The sequence below is a fragment of the Pteronotus mesoamericanus genome, unplaced genomic scaffold (assembly GCF_021234165.1).
Source record: "Pteronotus mesoamericanus isolate MK-2021 breed Mesoamerican mustached bat unplaced genomic scaffold, CSHL_Meso_final contig_116, whole genome shotgun sequence".
NCBI lineage: Eukaryota > Metazoa > Chordata > Mammalia > Chiroptera > Mormoopidae > Pteronotus > Pteronotus mesoamericanus.
The window spans coordinates 26,075,991-26,098,043 of record NW_026555027.1 but is presented as its reverse complement, the minus strand read 5'-3'; the positions used below and the strand labels follow the sequence as shown (position 1 = coordinate 26,098,043).

General features: G+C 34.2%; 1 protein-coding gene and 1 non-coding gene across 3 annotated transcripts in view; both read left to right on the top strand.

Annotated features, from left to right (window-relative positions):
* KPNA4 (karyopherin subunit alpha 4) overlaps nt 1-21,068 on the top strand; it is a 56,771-nt gene extending 35,703 nt beyond the window's left edge. The window contains exons 9-17 of one of the 2 annotated variants that reach the window (XM_054580194.1): nt 1,694-1,863; nt 1,968-2,012; nt 5,185-5,316; nt 7,696-7,824; nt 9,283-9,387; nt 12,046-12,117; nt 13,295-13,457; nt 16,151-16,245; nt 18,640-21,068. In XM_054580194.1, coding sequence (XP_054436169.1) covers nt 1,694-1,863; nt 1,968-2,012; nt 5,185-5,316; nt 7,696-7,824; nt 9,283-9,387; nt 12,046-12,117; nt 13,295-13,457; nt 16,151-16,245; nt 18,640-18,738 — 1,010 coding nt within the window. In that variant the 3' untranslated portion in view covers nt 18,739-21,068. The remainder of the gene's footprint in view (nt 1-1,693; nt 1,864-1,967; nt 2,013-5,184; nt 5,317-7,695; nt 7,825-9,282; nt 9,388-12,045; nt 12,118-13,294; nt 13,458-16,150; nt 16,246-18,639) is intronic. The other variant, XM_054580185.1, reaches the window with a different exon arrangement.
* Nucleotides 8,035-8,381, top strand: LOC129077186 (small Cajal body-specific RNA 7). The gene has a single exon (XR_008529785.1). It is a non-coding gene; the product is annotated as a small Cajal body-specific RNA 7 (non-coding RNA).
* Nucleotides 21,069-22,053: the final 985 nt, after the last annotated feature.

The window sequence follows — 22,053 nt, the reverse complement described above, 5'->3', positions numbered from 1 at the left end:
AGAAACATTGATGGGTTGCCTCTCGCCAATGGGGACCTGGCCTGAAACCCTGGCATGTGCTCTGACCAGGAATGGAACTGGCGACCTTTCCATTTGCAGGCTGGCGCTCAGTCCACTGAGCCACACCAGCCAGGGCAAGAATTGTTTTTTAACTTGAGCATACACTTTACCCAAATGCAGAAATTCAAAAAACCATTTTCTAGTGGAGAATAGGAAAAAACACTGGGGTCTGAACTGTGTGTTCTTTGATGTTAAAATTTATTTTTGGCACATAGTTGTTATTGTTCTTGCAAGGAAATATCTTCTTTTTATATGATATTCCTCCTTTTTATTACCCTTTTGGGGGGCCAGAATGGAAGGTATGGGATGATAAGGGATGAATTTTCAGAAGGCAGAATTTCTCTGTAACCTTTTCTTGGCCACTGAAATACAGTGTGGGGCAAAAGTAGGTTTAAAGTCATGAGTATGCAAAACACACAGTTTATTCTTGTATTATTTATTGTATTATCTTCCATATGAACAACTGTAAACCTACTTTTGCCCCACCCTGTATTGTTAGCAAGAATACTATCATTTGTGTATCCAAGGTCCCTCTCTCCTTTGCTTTTGATACCAAATTTTAGATTTAGAACTGTTACTGCAGCATCTCGGTCTTTGATTGTTAGTTCCAGTGACATTGTAAAATTAATTGGCATACATGGATATAAAAAGAACAAGCTTTTTATCTCCAGATATTATAGTACAAGGAAAAGTGTTGTCACTTACAGAACGTAATGCTTCAACATGGCTTTCATCCTGAAATTACAGTGACACTCTAGATAGAGAAATGAAGTTTGGCAATTGTCTAGGACAGTGATTTCCAAACCTTAGCCTGTTATCAGAATCCTATTTATTCAAAAGCAGAATCAGAAACACACGTTAGCTTGTTAAAACACACAATCCTGGACCTGCACGTCTTCTGTTTCCTTAGATCTGAGATAAAGCCCAATCATGTGTTGGCCATCTCCACCACCCCTTTTTTCTTTATTTTCTGAGTACATAGAGTAACTTACAGTTAATACTCTTTTTTTACATTTTTATATATTGTTTTTTAGAGAGAGAGAGAGAGAGAAACCTCAGTTTGTCGTACCACTTATTTATGCATTTAGTGGTTAATTCTTTTATGTACCCTGACCAGGGATCGAACCAACAACCTTGGCATACTGGGGCAACACTCTAACCAAATGAAGCTACCTGGCCAGGACTGTAGTTAATACTCTCAGTGCTCTGATACTGCATCATCAGTATAAATTCTAGAAATATTTTATCTCTAATAGTTTTTGGTACATCTTTTTATTACGTGAAAGTTTGTTAAACTGAGATTGCCATTGAAAGAGAAAATAAAAGCAACAGTTCTGTTTGCAAAGTATTTTAAAGACCCCTTAGATTTCTAGTGTTTAGATGGCATAAAAATGTTTTATAGATGGAACCCTGAATATATGAGTAATGTGCAAAAAATAACTTGGTACCTTATGTTTCTTCTCTTGACTCAGAGACAAAATGTAAACTTGGTTATTACCATCTACAACATTCATATAAAACTAAATAGTATGACCGGTTAAAATACAGAAAGCAGCATATCGAACCCAGTGCTTTAGTCTCTGAATTGCTTATTGTCAACATATTTTATTGACTTCATAAATTCTTCCTACAGGTGATGGGCCACAGTGTAGAGATTATGTCATAAGTCTTGGAGTTGTGAAACCTTTACTTTCCTTCATAAGTCCATCTATTCCTATAACATTCTTAAGAAATGTTACTTGGGTTATGGTCAACTTATGTCGGCACAAAGACCCACCACCCCCAATGGAAACCATTCAAGAGGTAAACAAGTGTTTTTTTGTTTTTATTTTTAAACTAAAGTAGATACCATTATGTTTATGTTTTTATCTATGTACGTTTTTAAAAAATTATATTTCTTTCTTCAGATTCTTCCAGCTCTTTGTGTTTTAATTCATCACACAGACGTAAATGTGAGTAAATGCTTCACACATTTTTATGTGTGTGTGTTTGTATGTGTGTTTAGGGCTCTCCCGTGACATGGGGAGAAAAGGTTACACTGGACGTCGTGTCAGTGTACTCAATCAGGTTTTTCCATTTCAAGAGCTGTAATACATAGTTTGACGTTTCTGTATTTACTGTGTTTATTTACATCACTAAATATAATTTCAGTCAAGAAGTAAGCCTGTTATTTTGGTCTGAACAATAAAGTATGTACATATATATCAATATTGTAAAACTTATATTGGAAGCTCTGTGATTGTTCATTAGCTTTCTATAGAAACTCATTTTGATAGCCCAGCCAATAAAAGAACAGACACACTAGGTATTTTTGTTTTTTGAAAGATAAAATAGAGAAATATTTCTGCCTTTATGCATAATTTTGTATTCCCATACATAAACCAAACCATGGGCATTATTTGCTCTTTCATTTTATTTTTACGCTTATTTCTGCATTTATAGTGACCTTGATAGTGGCTTCACTTGATACAGAGATAATTCTTGAAATCCAGACAATAAGGGAAAGAATCAGTGCAGACTACATTTTAAACACAATAAATAATGTCATACTCATTCTTAACACAGATGGCAAAGGAAGAAGCAACCCAGGAAGTATGAATGAGGCTGAAAACTGCTCTGACTGCTTCCAAAGCCGGTGTAACCCTAAGTGTGTTAGAAAAGCTAGAAATATACATAATGGGTAAAGGAAATCACATGGATAAAATGCAGAGCACAAATCAGGAACTTATTTAGGTCTTTAAAAACACAGTTTGGTAGGATGTTTGATAAGCAGTTCCATTCCTTTATAGTTTCTAGGGTAATACCGTTTTTCCACGATCTCTCTAAAGCGTATGGAACAAATTAAACTCAGAATTATACTACATTAATCAGTGACATGATGTACATAACTCATTAGATGAATGAGTTTTCTCTAATGATATTAATGAATATCTTTTCTCTAATGATGTTTTTTTGTAACTCCGTATAGTCTAGGATCTTTAAAAAAAAGTAAGCAATTTTTGGTTTTTCCTCCTTATAGCCAAAGGCTTTGATAAAATTGTAAATGAATAAAAACAGAACTGAACCCTGACTGGTGTTGGCTCAGGGCATCATCTCACAAAACAAAAGATTGTAGGTTCGATTCCTAGTCAGGGCACATGCCTAAGTTGCAGATTTGTTCCTGGTTGGAACCCCATCAATGTTTCTCTCTCACATTAATGTTTCTCTCCCTCTCTTTCTTCCTACTCCCCACCCCTTCTCTCTGTGAATAGGTAGGTAGATATATATATGCGTACATGCATACTTCATACATACATATGAGGGGGAACCCTAAAAAAAACTGGAATTATTTTCTGGAGGGCAGGCCTCTTGTAGTACAGGATTCCCCTGCTAGGTGAATGTTCTAGGAACCCATCTGTATCAGTGTACCAGCAGGCATTGTGAGAGGCTGTATTCAACCTCAGTGAATTGTTTTTGAAGACTCTTCCAAAGCATTTTGCCCTTTTAATGAATGGTGATTTGCAGGCACACCTGCCCACACCATGCTGAGTGTTCAGCAGTTTTTGACCAAAAATGGCATGACCTCCATGTCCTGCCCTCCTTATTCACCTAGCCTCTCACTGAGTGACTTTTTTTGTTTCTCTGGATGACAAAAGTCCTCAAAGGAAAACACTTTGCCATTGTGGAAGAGGTGAAACAAAAAAAATGGCAAAAACACTAAAAGGCATCAAAATCAACAATTTCAGAAACTGTTTTGAGCAGTGGAAAAACATCTCCATAGATGTGTTGCATCACATGGAAAGTACTTTGAAGGTGACTGAAGTTTAAACATGTTAAGAAAAATACACAGTTTTTTAATAAATTCCGGAGGTGTTTTGGAGTCCCTCTCGTAAGTAGGTAGATAGGTAGGTAGAGAAATAAATGTTTAAAAAAAACTAAACTAAACTGCTTCCACAATCATAAATGAAACACTGAAATTACATTGAAGTTGTAGTTAGTAAACTTATCATGGAGTATTTGTTACAAAAAGTATATTTGAGATTGGGATGATTTAAATTGTGATTTTGATGAGTGCTGTGTGTATGAATTCTGTCATTTGCTGTTTTGTTTTTACATTAAAAATACTCATAAAACTTTCTTAAATTCCTGAAAGGAGCAATGGCATAGTAACATATCCTCCTTCTAGGAGATTCTTGGGTGTTTTAAACATAACATTGGTTTAGAATTTAAAAGGTTTCAGGCTTATCTGGCTTGTCTTTTGACACAGAGTCCCTGTTTCATAAAAGCTTTGAAAGTTCCAAGAACAATTTTTATTCCTGTGTCATAGTCAGTAATTGTATTATTTATGTAGTAGTTTAACAATTGTTTGTCATATTCCTTTTGACCATAACTAATTAGGACTTACATACAAAAAAAAAGAAATACAGTGGCCAGGTATAATTTAAAATTACAGTTCTTTAGCATAAGTTGTAAGGGCACATGTGTGCACTCTCTCTCTTCTTTTTTTCCCCTTAGAACTCGGTTTTTGATTAAATATCTCACAGGTTGCTTTCAGTGTCTTGCTCTACAGCTGTGGGAGACTTCCACTATTTGGAATGTTACCTCTGGTTTTATAAGGCAAAGCAAACTGGTTGGAAAAGATGAAACTACTGTAATCCTAATACTGGAATATTGGCTTTAGACATACTACATGATAGTAATGATACGAGAGAACACCTTGATTGATTATGTTCATCTAGCCCAGGTGTTTGGAATCACTCTGTATGCTAAATTCTTTCCAACAGTATGCATTTACCACAACATCCTTGGATCTATTATTCCTCAGTCTGAGCATTAGGAAAAAAGTCTTTTGCTTCTATTTCATGTGCTATGTGTATGTTTGTGTCTTAATGAATTAAGATTGGATACTAATCTGATAAGGACCATAATTAACCTAACCATTCTGAATATGACTTAAAATGTATTTACTTGATACAAACATTCATAGGTAATGATATTTAATGTAATAAATATTAAGATTCTAGCAAATTGAGGTGAGAAAAAGAAAGACCATAATAAGACAATCATAGATTAGTATGTATGGTTAAGAATTATTGAAATAGGGAAATATTTAAAGGCTATTTTAATTTTCATTTTATTCATTAGATATTGGTAGATACGGTCTGGGCCCTCTCTTACCTTACTGATGCTGGCAATGAACAGATACAGATGGTAATAGACTCTGGAATAGTCCCTCATTTGGTTCCTCTGCTCAGCCACCAGGAAGTTAAAGTTCAGGTAAGTTTGTTGATAGAAAATGTAAGTTTTTCTTACCACTAATTGTTTTAAGGTAATATTCAAAAATAGACAATGAAATACAATCAAGAGTCTGAACATCAGTCCATGTATTTATGTTCAATTGATTGTCAACAAGGGTGCCAAGAAATTCAATGAGCAAAGAGAAGTGTCTCAACAAATAATGCCTAGACTGCTGGATCTCCATATGTAAAAGAATGAAGTTGATGCCCTGGCTGGGTGCTCAGTTGGTTAGAGTGTCATTGCATACACTTCTGTACACCCAAAAGGTTGTGGGTTCGATTCCTGGTCAGAGCACGTACCTAGGTTGCAGATTTGATTCTGGTTGGGATGCGTACAGGCGATAACCAATTGATAACTCTTTCACATCGATGTTTCTCGCTCCCTCTTTCTCACTCTTTCTTCCACCACTCTCTAAAATCAATAAATACATCCTCAGACGAGAATTAAAAAAAGAGAGAATGAAGTTGAACCCCCTACTTCACACCATATTTTAAAAAATAGCTTAAAGTGGATCGAACACCTAACGTAAGAGCTAAAAGTATAAACCTCTTATAAGAAAAAAACATAGATCTAAATCTGTATGACGGTCATGTTCTTAGATATCTAAGAAGCTATGATACCACAAGCAACTGAGGGAAAATATAGATAAATTAGAGTTTTCCAGATTTTAAAACTTGTGCTCCTAAGGACACCATTAAGAAAATGAAAAGATACCATGCAAATTGGAAGAGATTTTTGCAAATCATATATCTGAAAACAGACTTGTATCTAAAATATAGAAACAACTCCTTCAATTAAATAATAAAAAGACAACAATTTAAAAATGGACAAAATATTTAAATACAATTTTCCCAAGAGGACGTACAAATGGTCAATAAGCACATGAGAATGTTCAACACTATTAATCATTAAGAAAATGCAAGTCAAAGCCACAAGGAAATACCACTTCATATCCACTATAATTCAAAAGACAAACAGGTGTTGGCGAGGATGTAGAGAAAGTGGAATCCTTATACATTGCTGTTGGGATTAGAAAATGGTACAGCCTCTTTGGAATACAGTTTGAAAGTACCTCAAAGAACTAAAGAGAGTTATTATATGACCCAGCAGTTTTACTCTCAGGTATATACTTAAGAGAACTGAAAACACATTTTCATATTAAAAATGTGTACACAGATGTTCATGGCAGTGCTATTATTAATAGCTGAAAAGTATAAACAATCCAAATGTCCATCAACTAACAGATGATTAAATAGAGGTGTATCCATACATTGCAAATTATTTAGCCACAAAAGGGAATGAAATAACTGAAATATGCTACAACAGGAATAGACCTTAAAAGCATTAGGTTAAGTGAAAGAAGCCAAATCAAAAGACCATCTACTGTTTTATTCCAATTATATGAAATTACTAGAATAGACAAATCCACAGGGGCAGGCATAGTGTGTTTGCCAGCAACCTGGGGGTGCAGGCAGTGGGAATCGCTGCTAATGGATCCAGATACTCTTTTCTGAAGTGATGAAAATGTTCTGGAATCATATACTGGTTATAGTTGCACAACTTTAAATATACTAAGAAAAACTAAATTGTGCACTTTGGAAAGGATGAATTTTGTTATGTAAATTATATCTCAATTTAAAAAAATAAAACCAACCCTGTGTGGTTTGTCTTGTAGAACGAAAAATTAGCCAAAGGAAAAAATCTTCAGCTACTATAAGAAATAATTGATAATTCAAATTCCCGAATAGTGAAATCTCATATATAAAGCTGTTTCCTGCTTTCCTTCCGAAGGGCACTATGGTTTTGTTAACTTACTGAAACACTAAACCTAAAATCTAAGGTAGTACTACTTTTCCCTGGCTAGGTAGCTCAGTTGCTTAGAGTGTCATCCTGATAAACCAAGGTTGCAGGTTCAGTCTCTCATCAGGGCACATGCAAGAAGCAACCAGTGAATGCATAAATAAAGTGGAACAACAAATTGATACGTTTTTTTCCTCTCTCCTATCTAAAATCAATTTAAAAAAATTAAAGTACTGCCTTATTTTCTCTATGGCCCTAATTATCTAAAATTATCCTCCTTTCGTGTTTATTGACTGACTTTTACAATAATGTAAGCTTCATAGAGCTGGGATTTGTGTCCTCTTCACTTCCTATTCGCTCTTCTGTTTCTAAGTCCAGTGTCTAACACAGCTTGTTCAAAAAAAAATTAGGTTGGCATGAATGAATGAGTCAGTGAATGAACAAATAAACATGAATGAATGAATGAATCTAACTTTCATAACCTGCCTAATATACCTCTGTGGTAAGAAGGAATATTTCATGTAGGACAACATTTCATTCGATCTTTTTATGTTTCAGACTGCTGCACTTCGAGCTGTAGGCAATATTGTTACTGGAACTGATGAGCAAACACAAGTAGTTTTGAACTGTGATGCTCTGTCACATTTTCCAGCACTTCTGACACATCCCAAAGAGAAAATTAATAAAGTAAGTATTTTTAAATACTATTTAATAAACAACATACAGAATGTCAGCAGTTGTCATCTGTAAAGTCAGGGACTCATAACTGTCTATAATATATTAATATAAACTGTCATTTAGACATCAAGAGAAGGTAAAATATTTTACTATTTGTTACATAGATCAGCATGATTTTCCATGAATAAATCAATTATAAACGTGCAGATCCGGCTCTCTTGGAAATGATGAAATAAAGATAATTGGGTGCTGAATGTTGTATGATTGGAAATCTTTAATATCTAAGTTAATTAATCTAGGTTTAATATTTTATAGCTACTTAATGGAGAGATTGTGTGTGTGTGTGTGTGGGTGTGTGTGTACACGCGTGTGCGCGTGGAGGCTATGGATGGGGGCACTGATTGGTGATGCTGATATTGGAGTGCATCTGAGGCTGTTGTAGACATACATGGGTTATTGATTACAACATTGCCAATGATTATAACCCAAGAACAGCTCACCAAAGTAGCCTAGCACCCTAAAATCTTTAACAGGTTCATTAAACGTGCTCCTGTGATCTGATCCAAAAGAGCCTACTGCACACTAGCTAATACTAACAGTTTTTGGAGTAAAACTTGTTTACTAGTTTCTTAAAACAGAGAAAATGTTTCTCTTTAGTAAATTGATAAATCTGTTAAATTTGATAAATTATAGTGATGTGCTACGTAGGCTATCGAGTAGCTATTTCGCCTTGTTTCACACTGATTGTGGTTTCAGTGTACATTTATCTGTGAAACTTGTAACAAAAAGAAAAAAACCAAACGTAATCTTGGCTAAAGTAACACTGTTGTGATAAAAGGAGAGCATAAAAAGATCATTAGGGTAGAGCAGTAAAGGAATCATACATCTGCTGCTGCTTTAGTTTTTGAGAGACTTGATGCAGTGCATGACTATTACAAATAAGTATATTAATACAACCCACTATTTCATTTTTTCATGTCTCAAGTTGGTCCAAAGGTTGTGGGTTATTGTTAAGCTGATTAACATTTTTTCATGTCTCAACTATCATGGATAATTGAGATTTATCTACCTTGGCTAGAACTCAATCAGAATAAAGAGTAAAGCACATCATGTAAAGGGGATGCTGAATCCTATTTACAGTAGTTTTAGCGTTTGTATTTGTTTTACAGCCTGTTGATTCTTTAGTGTTTGTTCAGCCAAGTTTCTTTTAAGTCTTAGTGTTTGTGAAATTACTTTCAAGAATTCTCTAGAAGGGTTAGTTCATTATGACTTGGATTGGGACAATTAGCAATTTGTCCACAGAAAATATGAAAAGGAATAGTGGAGTTGTGATTCCTAAAGTTTTCATTATGGAACTCACTCCATAATAAAAATTATTTGGACATTGTAGTGAATATATTTTTTCTTAGTTCAGATGCAAATTTAATTTTTTTTAATGAGAAATATTGAAGGGGTCTTGTTCTACAGGAAGCAGTGTGGTTCCTCTCTAACATCACCGCAGGAAATCAGCAGCAGGTTCAGGCAGTAATTGATGCCAATCTTGTCCCAATGATAATACACCTTTTGGATAAGGTAAGAAAATCATCTTTTATGTATGTGAGTAAAAGTAAAGGGATTTAAATTTTAACAAATTACATGAACATATACTTTTTATTTAATTAAAAGTTTGCATAAATACTACACCAAGTGGTATTAATATTAAAACTTTCAAACCCAGAAGTTTTTAAATACAAGAAACATTTCTTTTTAGGAACCCTTGCCCCTTCTGTATCATTCTTTTACTAAAATTACTATTATCCTGGGATTTATTAAACATTCATTATTACTAATGATAATACACCCTTAAGTATTGTGCTAAGCACTTAAAATATATAACCTCATTTAATACTGTAACTCTGTGAGGTTAAGAATTGTCCTCATTTGACAGATGAAGAAACTATGGTAAAAACAAATTACCCAAGATTAAACTGCAAGTGTGATATTTAATCATACACTGTATCATAGCTCATGTTTACATTAATGTTTGGGAAAGAGACATTTTAAAATGTCACAGTTGCCCTGGCAGGTGTGGCTTATTTGGCTGGAGCATGGTCCTAGCCTAAGGGTAGTAAGTTCGATTTCTAATAGGGGCACATGTCTACATTGCCAATCTGATCCCTGGTCCGGGCTCCTGTGATCCCCCTTCCACACCTCGCGGTTGTGCGAGGTGACCAGTCGATGTTTCTCTCTTGTCCTTCCTCTCTAAAAAAAAGCAAGGAGAAAAATGTCCTTGGGTATGGATAGAAAAATAAAATGTCACAATCACAGCATGAGAGTTTTTTCCTGAACATTGCTCTATAATTAAAGAGAAAAATATTTTTATCTTATTTTTCTCCATATTTCTACATACTGGTAGAAGAAGCTACTTTGCTATAAACTGGTAGATCAGTCTTGCTTTGTTAGGCAAGAATATCCTTGCACTATTCTATACTTCCTAGTGATTCACATCAGGAGACATGTTCTATCTGTCATACTTCTAATGACACTAAGATTAATAAGTAAACTCTGGTATTTTCAGCCTATACCAGCAGATGATTATAAAATTAGACATCAATCCTTCACATAATGGTTTATAGGCATTTATTGATAAACATTGCCTGGATCCTTTATTTTACTAGGTACTACAAAATGCTGACTTTCTAATTTTGTTATTCTTTATGTATTAGCTATTATTCTTCAGTAAAGAGCTTTTGCTTATTAGTTATTCATTTACCTGGGAATATATTTTATATAGGAAAGGCAAGATAAATGTTTGATTCTTCCTCATTACTCAGTTTTCAGAATGATGTGGTTTCCTAACAACCTCAAAAGGAGACTAAGGTAGAGCTTTAGTGTTATTAAGAAATTATAGCTATATATATATATCTTGTAAGTTTTAGTCCATTATAGTTCTTTCTGACACTCAGGTGGTTCTCTGGCCAATAGGGAGCTCTTAAATTTGGTGTCTGTTTTTTGTTGTTGTTGTTGTTGTTTTGTTTTGGTTTTTTTTACATCATCTTGTAGTTTTTGAGAGCTTCCTTCCTTTTGGATACAACATGATTCCCAGGCTTATCTTGTATATTTTCTGACCTAGACCTTGAATGAACTATTTCTCCAGTGTGTCCTAGTTCCTTTTTGTAGGGAATGGTATTTAAGGATAATAGTTCAGGTACTAAGGATGAGCATTGCTATAAAGTTGTCATTGTTTCTAGGCCTGAGTGAACAAAATAGGTGATGAGATATATATATAATTTTTTTTTTTTTTTTTTTTAGAAAATGGAAAAGTATATAGTAATGTGAATATGACAATTCATGAAAAACAAATCATAAATGAAAGGAAACTATTGGATATTACTGAGTATTTAAGATAACAGTGATTTTATTTTTATTTCTTGGATTTTATATTTTCATTTCTTTTCTCTTATGCTGGAAATCTTCCTGAAAAAATTGAGGATATATTGAGATACATAATATAGAATCTATCAAAATACCAAGACCATACAGCCAGTAATAACATGATTACCTCATTTTTTATTCTTACTATTTTTTTACCCTCACCTGGGGACATGCTAATTGATTTTGATTTTTTAAAATCTTTTTTTAGAGAAAGGGAAAGGGAGGGAGAGAAACACTGATGTGAGAGAGAGACACCAATCTGTTGCCTCTGACCAACCGGGGACCAAATCCGCAACCCTTAGGTTTATGGGATGATGTTCCAACCAACTGAGCCACACCCTAGGGCATGACTACTCCTTTTTTTTTTTATTAGTTTTTGGTTTGTTCCTCCATGGTTTCTTCTTTAAACATAAGCAGATGCCTACGTACATTCCTATTCCCACCTTACCATTTATTCTTCTTGCATTGCTTTTTTATTTTATTTACTTACTCTTAGGGGAGCAAACATCGGTATGCAAGAGAAACATCAATCTGTTGCCTCTTGCACACCTGCAACCAGGGACATGACCCACAACCCAGGCATGTTCCCTGACTGGGAATTGAACCAGTGACTTTTCATTCACAGGCCGGTATTCAACCCACTGAGCCATACCAACCAGGGCCAAAGCCTTATCTTAATAAGTAAAAATTATATGTGGCTATAGAAGGGCTAGCAGTAAACCTGTTGAAATATTCAGTGGTTGGAAAATTATTTCAGAAAACATTTTTCCAGTTTACTTTATCTTGCAGTTTGTATCCTTTGCTCTGTTTTTGCAGGGGGATTTTGGCACTCAGAAAGAAGCTGCTTGGGCCATAAGTAACTTAACAATTAGTGGAAGGAAAGACCAGGTAAGTTCAGCTCTCATTTATTTCTCAAAAGTGGTACAATAACAATATAGATAATTTAAATTTTAGATTTCAGTAAATCATAATTTAAAATAATAGTAAGACATTCTGTGATTTTTTTTTTTTTAATATGAAAGTGTCACTTTGACTTCCTTTAGTTATACTTCATAGATGAGAAGTGTTCCCTTTCCAACTTCTTGGCCTACAAGAATTTTCTAATGCATGGTAAGATCGAGCACTTATAGTCAGGGTTGTTTTTTTTTTGTTTGTTGGTTGTTTGTTTTATATTTTTGCTTTTTGCTTTTTAACAGTATTTTAAAAAGAGGACTTTTTTGGTTACTTGGACAGAATGAAACTACCTTTTATATTCTCCTAACAAGTGAACAAAAATTGACAAGCCACTTGGTAGCCATTAAACTCAACCACAAGGCTGGGAGTACAAACTACAGGAATGTGAGGTGCCTGGGGCATAAAATTTAGAGAGGCACTCACTCTCAAATTGTGCAAGTGTTAAAGCTTACCATTGTGCCTATTGGCAAATAAAACGGGTTTTAAAGGTCCAAGAAAGATACGTTTCACAAATAGTTAAACAGAGTGAATTTGGAGCTGATAAACAATAAACTGATAATTATCACAAATAAACTATAGACTAGTGTGAGCAGTGAATCAGTTTAAATGGGAATACTGAGCAGAATATGAATATACATTCTATACATGGAAATAATAACTAACGATAGGAAAATATTACAGAACCTATAGAATGGTTAATTGAAGGAGGCCAGGTATATGAGAATGCTAAATATAATACTAAAGAGCCAGTGGATGCTCTCACATTGAATGGTTAATAGTTTTTTTAAAAATATATCCAGCCTATTAAAAAAATAAATAGCTGGTGTTTTAATTTCTTAAAGGGGAAAGGATCTTTGAAAGAAGTATTCCTTATGACAAAGAAATGTTTCATATGAAATTGAGTGATTTGTTCACTTTCACTTAATTTTTTCCTAAGTTCAAGAAAAACATACTACACGAAAAGGAAGTTAGAGTAATGTAATCTAAGTTAACACGTGAGAGATGAGGTTGAGTTTTCATACTTAAAATTTTTAAGTCAGAATTATTTCAGTGAGGTAAATATATAAAAGTTCACTTACATTTACTATATCATGGTGTTTTTATTCTTCAGGTGGCCTACCTAATTCAACAAAATGTTATTCCACCTTTTTGCAACTTGCTGACTGTAAAAGATGCGCAAGTTGTGCAAGTAGTACTTGATGGATTAAGTAATATATTAAAGATGGCTGAAGATGAGGCAGAAACCATAGCCAATCTTATAGAAGAATGTGGAGGTAAGTTTACTATAAGTTATTATTACATATTTTAATGTTCTTTTTGTAACTACATTTATTTTCTGACTGATACAGCACTTCTGGGGTTTTTTGTGTTGTGTTTTTTGTTGTTGTTGTTTTTTTTTTTTTTTTGTCTTACATAATCAAGTAACAGAATAAAATAAATACTATGTTCTGTGTATACAGTCCTTCTCAGCTTCTTGCATATGCTTAGGTAACTTAATTGCTGCCGTATATTGAACACGCACTGGCACTGTACTATAAGGTACTTGGAAGACAGTGGTAAAGCAAGACACAGTTCTTGCCCTCAAGGCATATAGTCTAGTCATGGAGATAAATATGAACTGATTTAATGTGCTAATTACCCTAATAGAAATGTACAACAAAATGAAATACGTAATCCATCCTGGAAGAAGCAGGAAGTCACACCTGAGCTGGATTTTGAGAGATGAATAAGGATTAATAAAGTAAAAAGGGATGAAAGGTGTTCCAGGCAGATATAACAGCATGAGCAAAGTCTGAGGTGAGAAATAGCATTCAGCAAATTGTAAGTAGTTCATTGTTGCTGAATCACAAAATATGGGGTAGAAACTGCCAAAACATGAGGCTGAGACATGGCCAATAAGCAGGTCCCTGTACTCTTACAAGCTTTGTAGCATGGTAGATACAGTTATACCTTGGTACTTGTCAGCTTCAGAACTGGTCAAACCCTGTACTCATCGCATTTTGACAAGAAAAATATATTTCGGCATTCAGCCCTTGGTCAGGACTCGTCGCACTTGTATAAGTCATGGCCACAAGAGAACGTGCTTCATCCCTTGTTCCTTGCTCAGTACTCATCAGTTTTGACCCTTGTCATGACGTATGGAACGAATTAATAATGAGTACTGAGGTACCACTGTATTTTATTCTAATTCTGTAGGGCACTAGTTCCAAATCTGGCTGTGTATCAGAGCCACCTGGAATGTAAGCAACACATCTTAGCTTTCAGCTCCTAGAATTAACAGGTACACAGAACATGAATGTCTGAAATGTGGCTGTGGAACAAATTGTAAATGTTGACCTTGATAAACATAAAACTAAAGGTATTTCTGACAGAAGTTGAGAAGTAAATGAAGGGAATAATGATAAGAGTAGGAGAACTGTATCTTCAGCTTAGTAGAGGAGTCCATAGACTTGAAAATTAGTAGCAAATTAGTATGTTTAAAGTTACTAAAATGACAAATAGAATTTAAAAAGAAACCATGTGTAATACCAAGTTAGGAACAGAAGGTGGGGAATAGTGTTAGGGAACTAACTGGGAAATGAGTACCAGAAAAGTAAAAACAGGCATAGATTAAAAGTATTTTACTGCTTTTTTTTTTTTAACCCATGGAAAACATTTTAATTATTAAAATATTATTTTTATGTGTTAAAATTAAAAGAAGCTTTTGAGTATTGTCTTCCTCACTGGAGGTGAGGTCCAGAAATCTATACGCTCCCCAGTGGATTCTGCCACAGGGTATGACAAGCCATTGGAAGATTTTGGTAAGCCATTAGTATGTTCAAATGGAGTGTGCTTATCAGAGGAATGGGACCCACTGGAGATACAAGACAGAAAACTAGTTAGGAAAATATAGTAGTTGGGCCACAATAAATGAAGGCAGTGATAATGGAGACAAAGGGGACATCACAAGGTTCAAGAAATGGATAGAGTTTGAGGCATTCTAAGATTTAATTGTAGAGTATTGAGGGAAGGGAAACGTAGGCTTTCTTTTAGATTTCAAACTGTTATCATCAAGTAAGAATTCAGTAGAATAAACAGTTTAAATGAGTAAAGGCAAATAACAAACTATGTTTTGGACAGTTCAGGTTTTAGGTAACTGTGCAATGTCCTGGTGAAATTATCATAGAAGCATTTAAATTTTATGTATCTGAAGCTCAGAGAAAAAATGAAGCTTTAGATTTACAGGTCCTCAGCCTATGTTAGTAGCTCAATTGTTTAATGAAAGGGTCCCATAAGGAAGGTGTGTATACAGTGAGAAATGAGCCCAAAACAACTTTCACCATTTGATGAATAGAGGAAGAGCACACATGAAAAGACAATTTCATTGTTTTTCAGTGACCTTAAAATTGCTGCTCCTAAAAGGCAAAACGAGGTCTAATTTGCATGTCAACGAATTAACTTTATGTAGTTTCAGTGGTTCTGCCTATGGTTTAACAAACTCATTAACGTTTACAGGGAAAATTCATTTTTTCCTGAAACACTATCATTGATCCTGATTATAATGAACAGATATCTTAACATTTATGTTTATTAATCACCAGTCTATTAAATTTTTTTCACATATACTAGAAAAATTTGGCAGATGCTAGAAATTAGAATGAATCTGCTTATAACTTTTAACAAAAGCAATTTTATATGATATTACTTCTTTATAAAAATTGCTTATATAATCTTTTGAATAGATAAATGGATTCCATTGCTTATTTAATCATTTATATGCATTTAAACACTCAGATTGTTAGTTTTTTAAGATAAACATGCTATGTATTTGTACATAAATTTTTAAGATTTTCACCTTTAAAATAAATTCCCAAAAATTGTAGATTTGCAATTCAATACTTGGAATATGTGGTCCCAAGATTATTGTAACTTTTTTGTCATTACTTTTTTAATATTACCCTGTTTCACTTCACAAAATCTCTTGCAGGACTGGAGAAAATTGAACAACTGCAAAATCATGAAAATGAAGACATCTACAAATTGGCCTATGAGATCATCGATCAGTTCTTCTCTACAGATGATGTATTTAATGACTTTATAGTTTTTTTTTTAGTTATCTTAATAAATATAAGTCTGTATGAAATAATATAAGCTAGACCATACATGTATGTATTTTGGGGGAAGTGGAATTAAAATAGGTAAATGACAGTAATGTCAGTTATTTCAGAAACAAAATTATCTCAACATTTAAAAGTCCCTCAGAGCAAGGAAGTTAAGGATTTTTTTTTTTTTACACTGGACAAGCCAGGCTTTATTTTTCATTTGATGTCTTTATAGTTTCGTGTTTTATATTGTTACTAACACAGCACATTTATAAACAAAGCAGTGATACAACTATATCCTGTGATAAATCCTTTATGATGATAATTAGTTAATCCACTTTTGACTGTATTCTCAGTGTTACTTTTAGTTGGTGACCAAAACCAAATATGAACATACATAAATTGGAAAAACCAAAAAAAGATAAGTTTCCATATAATGTAAGGTGTAGTATACAAAAGTCTTCAGATTTATTAGTATATGGTAATGGAAATCAAAGTATTAGCTTATTTTTAGTATTGCCTGTTTGGAAAGTAAGTCTATGATTAAAGCAATTGTTCTTAGAAAATTACAATGATTTGATGTAGTTACCAGTGAATTTCTTGAATTATTTTCTCAGCTTTTTATCAAATAACTCACAGTGCAAACTTTTCCACATTATCGAAAAAGGGTAGAATATTATCAAACAGTTTTAAGCATGTATTGTTTGAACATTAACCTGACAAGAACAATGCCAGTCATGCACCACATAACATTTTGGTCAGTGATGGACCATATATACGACAGTGGTCCCATAAGGTTATAATGATGGAGCTGAAAACTCCTAATTGCCTAGTGATGTCATAGACATATAATGGGGTGTACTGTTGTACCCAGTTGCATTACTTAGGTGAGGCTGGCTTTAAATTAAAAGCTAGATCCCCAGTTGGGGGCATGCAAGAGGCAACTGGATTGATGCTTCTCTCCCTCTCTTTTTTCTCCCTTCCCCTCTCTCTAAAAATAAATAAAATCTTGTAAAAACTGAAAATTGGGGAGGAGTATAGCACATACAATTACAGTATTAGGCTATATCATCTAGGTTTGTGTTAGTACACTTCATGATGTTTGCACAACAGTGAAATCACCAAACAACGCACTTCTCAGAATGTATCCCCATTGTTAATTTGATGTATGTCACGTCTGTACTAAAAAAGAAAATTGTAGTCTCTAATTTTACAGGGTCCAGCACAAATAACACCCCTTTTTTATTACAAAATCATAAGCATGTAATTCTGTAACATAACAATATCACACTCAAGCACACTATGACATTTTAGGTGAAATGTTCAAATTAAAACTGTAAGTTATTACACCCTTATCATTACCCTACCAACCACACTCAAGCAGGCCTTACTTCTGCAGGACCCTGTAGATGATTGAACTATTTCGATATCAAGTCCTTTAGATGATCAATTACTATTTAGAATATAGTACCAGTTAAATAAATCAAAAATAAAATTCAGAAAAGCATACTCTTTTAAGGGTAGCTTTTATCGCATATCTTTAAAGTTGGATTTTTGGAAGTCCTAATTTGCAATTAGATATACACAGGGCCTTATGATTTCTAACACTTCAACATGCAGTTCTTTGTTATTCTCATACATTGTGAAATAATTCACGTGATATGCACATTTATAGGAACTTCACTATAGACTCGTAATGTGTTATTTCAGAAAAGAACCTTTAGATATAAAGCATATAGACTATTTATTCATTAATAGCTGTTATTTAAGCCCAACTGCTATTAAAAATTAACCAAGGATTACACTTTCTGAAAGCAGTGGATTAATTTTTTTTAAGATTTTATTTTTTAAAGATTTTATTTTTTAGAGAGAGGGGAAGGGAAGGAGAAAGGGAGAGAAACATCAATGTGTGGTTGCCTCTCATGCACCTCCAAATGAGGAACTGGCTCACAACCCAGGCATGTGCCCTGACCAGGAATCAAACCAGCAACCTTTTGGTTTGCAGGCCAGCACTCAGTCCACTGAACGACACCAGCCAGGGTGGTGGCATTAACTTTTTAATGTCATCAACTATTTTGTATTTGCCCAGATATAAGGGAAATTATAGTGTCCTCTCATTTTGAGATACATGACCATCTTTAATTTATTCTATTTCATTCTTTTAAAAGATAATTTATCCTGCATATTCTCAAGTTTCTTCTCATTTTGGCTTCCTTAAGAAAAAGTTTTTACAAAATGTTTCAGCTTTCTAAAGGGATAATAGGACAGTGTTGATGTTTATCATTTCATGTTTTTAGGGGAAATGGGGATAGTACTATAATGCTATTTATGTATACTGTAAAATCAATCCTCATTTTTTTCCTTTTTTCCTTAGATTGATGAAGATGCTAGCCTTGTTCCAGAGGCAATACAAGGTGGAACATTTGGTTTCAATTCATCTGCCAACGTACCAACAGAAGGGTTCCAGTTTTAGAAAGATGTTGTGGAAGTTAGGTACAATGCAGCACTGAGATACATATATATACACATATATATAAAAAGGTTTGATCCATCAAGCTTGGCTCATGGGATCTGCTGCTGCATTAAATCGGGAAAGAAAATGTGAAGATTTCATTTGGAATCACAGAAAATGCCCAAATGAAGTCAAGATGGCGAGTGGGTGCGAGTGAGAATGAATGGCAAAATGTAATGAAAACTTTACATGAGTGCTTATTTAGGTTGATCAAAGTAAAAAGGGCTACAGGTCACAGAACTTCAGTGCCTGAGAAGGAACATTGACTTACTCTATATCAATTGAGGAGAAAGTGCAGTACCTGTCATCTTCAAGCCTTGTAAGCATAAAAGAGAATAGGATGCCCATTATAAGTCAAAGGAAAATGAGCCCAGGCCTTGCTATGAAGCAGTGTGTGAATGGACAATGTTGAATGAATGTCTGGCTCAGTGATAGAGAGTCAGGTTCATCTTTCAAACCTAGGGCTCTTCACTTGTGAAGCTGACTCCTAGTCCTGGAGCGACTGTGTATGAGAGTATGGTTGTGGTGCTGTATGTGAATGCATGCAAGCTTGATTCGCCTTCAGGGGGCTGGTAACAAACCTAGTAAATCATCAAAATGAGATCATAAGTGTTAATGTACACTGGACATGAAAACAAAGACCGGTTTAGCAGCAGACATTGGTTTACTCTGCAGCCTGTGTTTTCTATTCCCCCTTCCCTTCTCCCACCCCCCTCCTTTTTTTTTTTTTTTTAAGTTTTTATTTACTTTACCTACTTGGCTTTTTAGTTGCTTCTCAAGTCAGAAAACTTTTCAGGAAGGTTTCCCTGTGCATTTGCACCAGATGAATGTTTGATGCTATGAAAAGTTTTCCATATCATCAAAACTAATTTGTGTAGATTTTTGCATGGAAAAAAAATCATAAATTTCCCTCAAAATAGAATGTGTTGCAGTACACAAGTTGCCATAATAGTATAAACAGTAAAATGTGCTTTAAAAAGCCATCCTTTTCATTTTCAGAGACAACATAAAGATCTTTGCATGAGGTAAATCTACAACATAGTTCATTTTTAGATTTTGTTGAGTCCTGTAAAGAAGAAGAAAAAAGTTTCAGTTGTGGTAGAATACCGTGCTGTGTTTAAATGTTACTTGTTTTCAAACTTTGTTTTCTATGAAAATGATATGGAAACTTCTAAAATGGAATTTGGTGCATATGTACTGCTGAATAAAGACTGATGAAGAGGTTTGAATAGATGTACAAATCAAGTAATGGTTTGAACACCTTTAATAATATGCCTAATCTGTTCAATTGTTTTAGAATCTTTTTATCTTAGATGTAGGCAGCCATGAACAATCTATTTTGAGCCACTTTAGGGAGAAAACTTTGTATTTTTAAAACTTGCATAAAAGTTATGCAAGTGGTTTTTATAAATTGGAATAATACCTCAGTTTTGAGGTTATGCACACTAAATTAAATGTGACATAAATTAATTTGTACAAAAAGAACTCTTTATAAGGTGGCTCATTGTAGGAAATCCTGTGCCTTCCCCTTTGAGCACAAGTGTTGCATGAACAACAGTTTGCTATAAGAAACATACCAGATTAGCCACCATTAGCATCTATCTATACTTTGTGTTTAAAAATCAACTGGTAAATCTGAAACACTGTAGAATGGATAAAAATTATTTTGTGATCATAACTCTTTGTTGAACTAGAGTATTTTTGCAGCATTCCTTGTCATCAGAAACATGGTTAAAGTTTAAAACTAGAAGCAGCAGAAAACTAGCTTGTAAAATTTATCCAAGTAGAGTGCAGGCTAGGCTGTCTTGGGGAAATAAACATTAAACTTAAGCAATGTTTTACATGGGGTGTGTGTGTGTGCTGTGTGGATTTCTTACATATATTAATGTAAAGTTAGTATAACTCAGTGGATTTTTATTAGCTTGTCTTTCTAAGCTTTTGACCCAGAACCAACGTAATAACATTTTTTCAGTTCTGTAGTTTCAGTATAAACATTTTAATATTCTAAATCACTGAATTTGTTCAGGTGACACCATCTGTGCTTCTGCTTTCTCCCTATCCAAACCAAGGTTTTGGCCTTTCTTCATTTTTCCAGCAAAATGGACTGAGAGAGACAATTTGAGCTATATATTTGAAGTATTACTATAACTGCAAGTATAGCTCCAAATGATAGATTGCATACAAAGCATGCTTTTTATAGAAAGCTTAAGTTACCACAAGGTGAACATAACAAAACTACATGATTCATGGTTTTTAGTAAACAAAAATTTGGTTCAGAGTAAGCTGATGAGGTTATAGTAGGCCAAATGATTTTACAGAATAGTTATCCTTATAGACATACTAATTGTAGATGATATTAACATCTCTGAGTGCAAAGACTGCCTGATGGTCTAAATATTTCATTTCTATCCATAGTCTTATACTGGACATTGATATTCCTACAGAATTCTAGTAAGGACTTTCCCATGTCTGAAATTTTTTTCAGTACAGTTAACAATTCATCACAGCTAGTGATCTAAGAAACTGATTTATTTTTAACATAGAGCATTATTTGTGAAGAGGGAAAATGAAATAACAATCCCTTATAAGCTTAATCTTCTTGGCTTCTCATGTCTTAAACTGCCTTTTAGGGGCATTGAGCCCTTCTCAAGTGCTATGAAAATAACAATGTTGTATTACAGGTATGTGAGAGCCCTGGTCTAAAATATATTTTTAAAGATACTTTTTCCTTTCTATTATGTGTCATGATGGGTTTAATACTTTGCACATCACTCTGAACCAAACCCAGAACATTCCTATAATTGAAGCTGTTAACTAATTACTAAGAATACGTCAGAAAGTTTTTCACATCTACTTTAGGCTTACCTTGTTTCTTTGTAAAGTGACTGGGTTTATTGTAACATTAATATAATTTCCAGAACACCCTATTTGAATTCTCCATTGCCTCAGTTCTCTCAAGAAAAGAGAAATTAGCCTAAGCTTTGGCTTTTAAAGAGTGAAGTATCTGTTGCTATCTAACAAATTACAGTTTCAGACAACATGTACTTATTATTTCACAGTTGCAGTGGGTCCAGGTGCATCTTAGCTAGGTCCTAGGCTCAGGATCTCACAAGGCTGTGGTCATGGTTTCGACCAGAGCCAGAACCTCATCTGAAGCTGGGGTTCTCTTCCACCATCTGTGGCAGAATTCATTGCCTTGCAGCTTTAGAACTCATGGCAGCTTACTGACTCAAGGCCTGCAGGAGAATCTCTGATTTCAGGGAAGACCTGAAACCC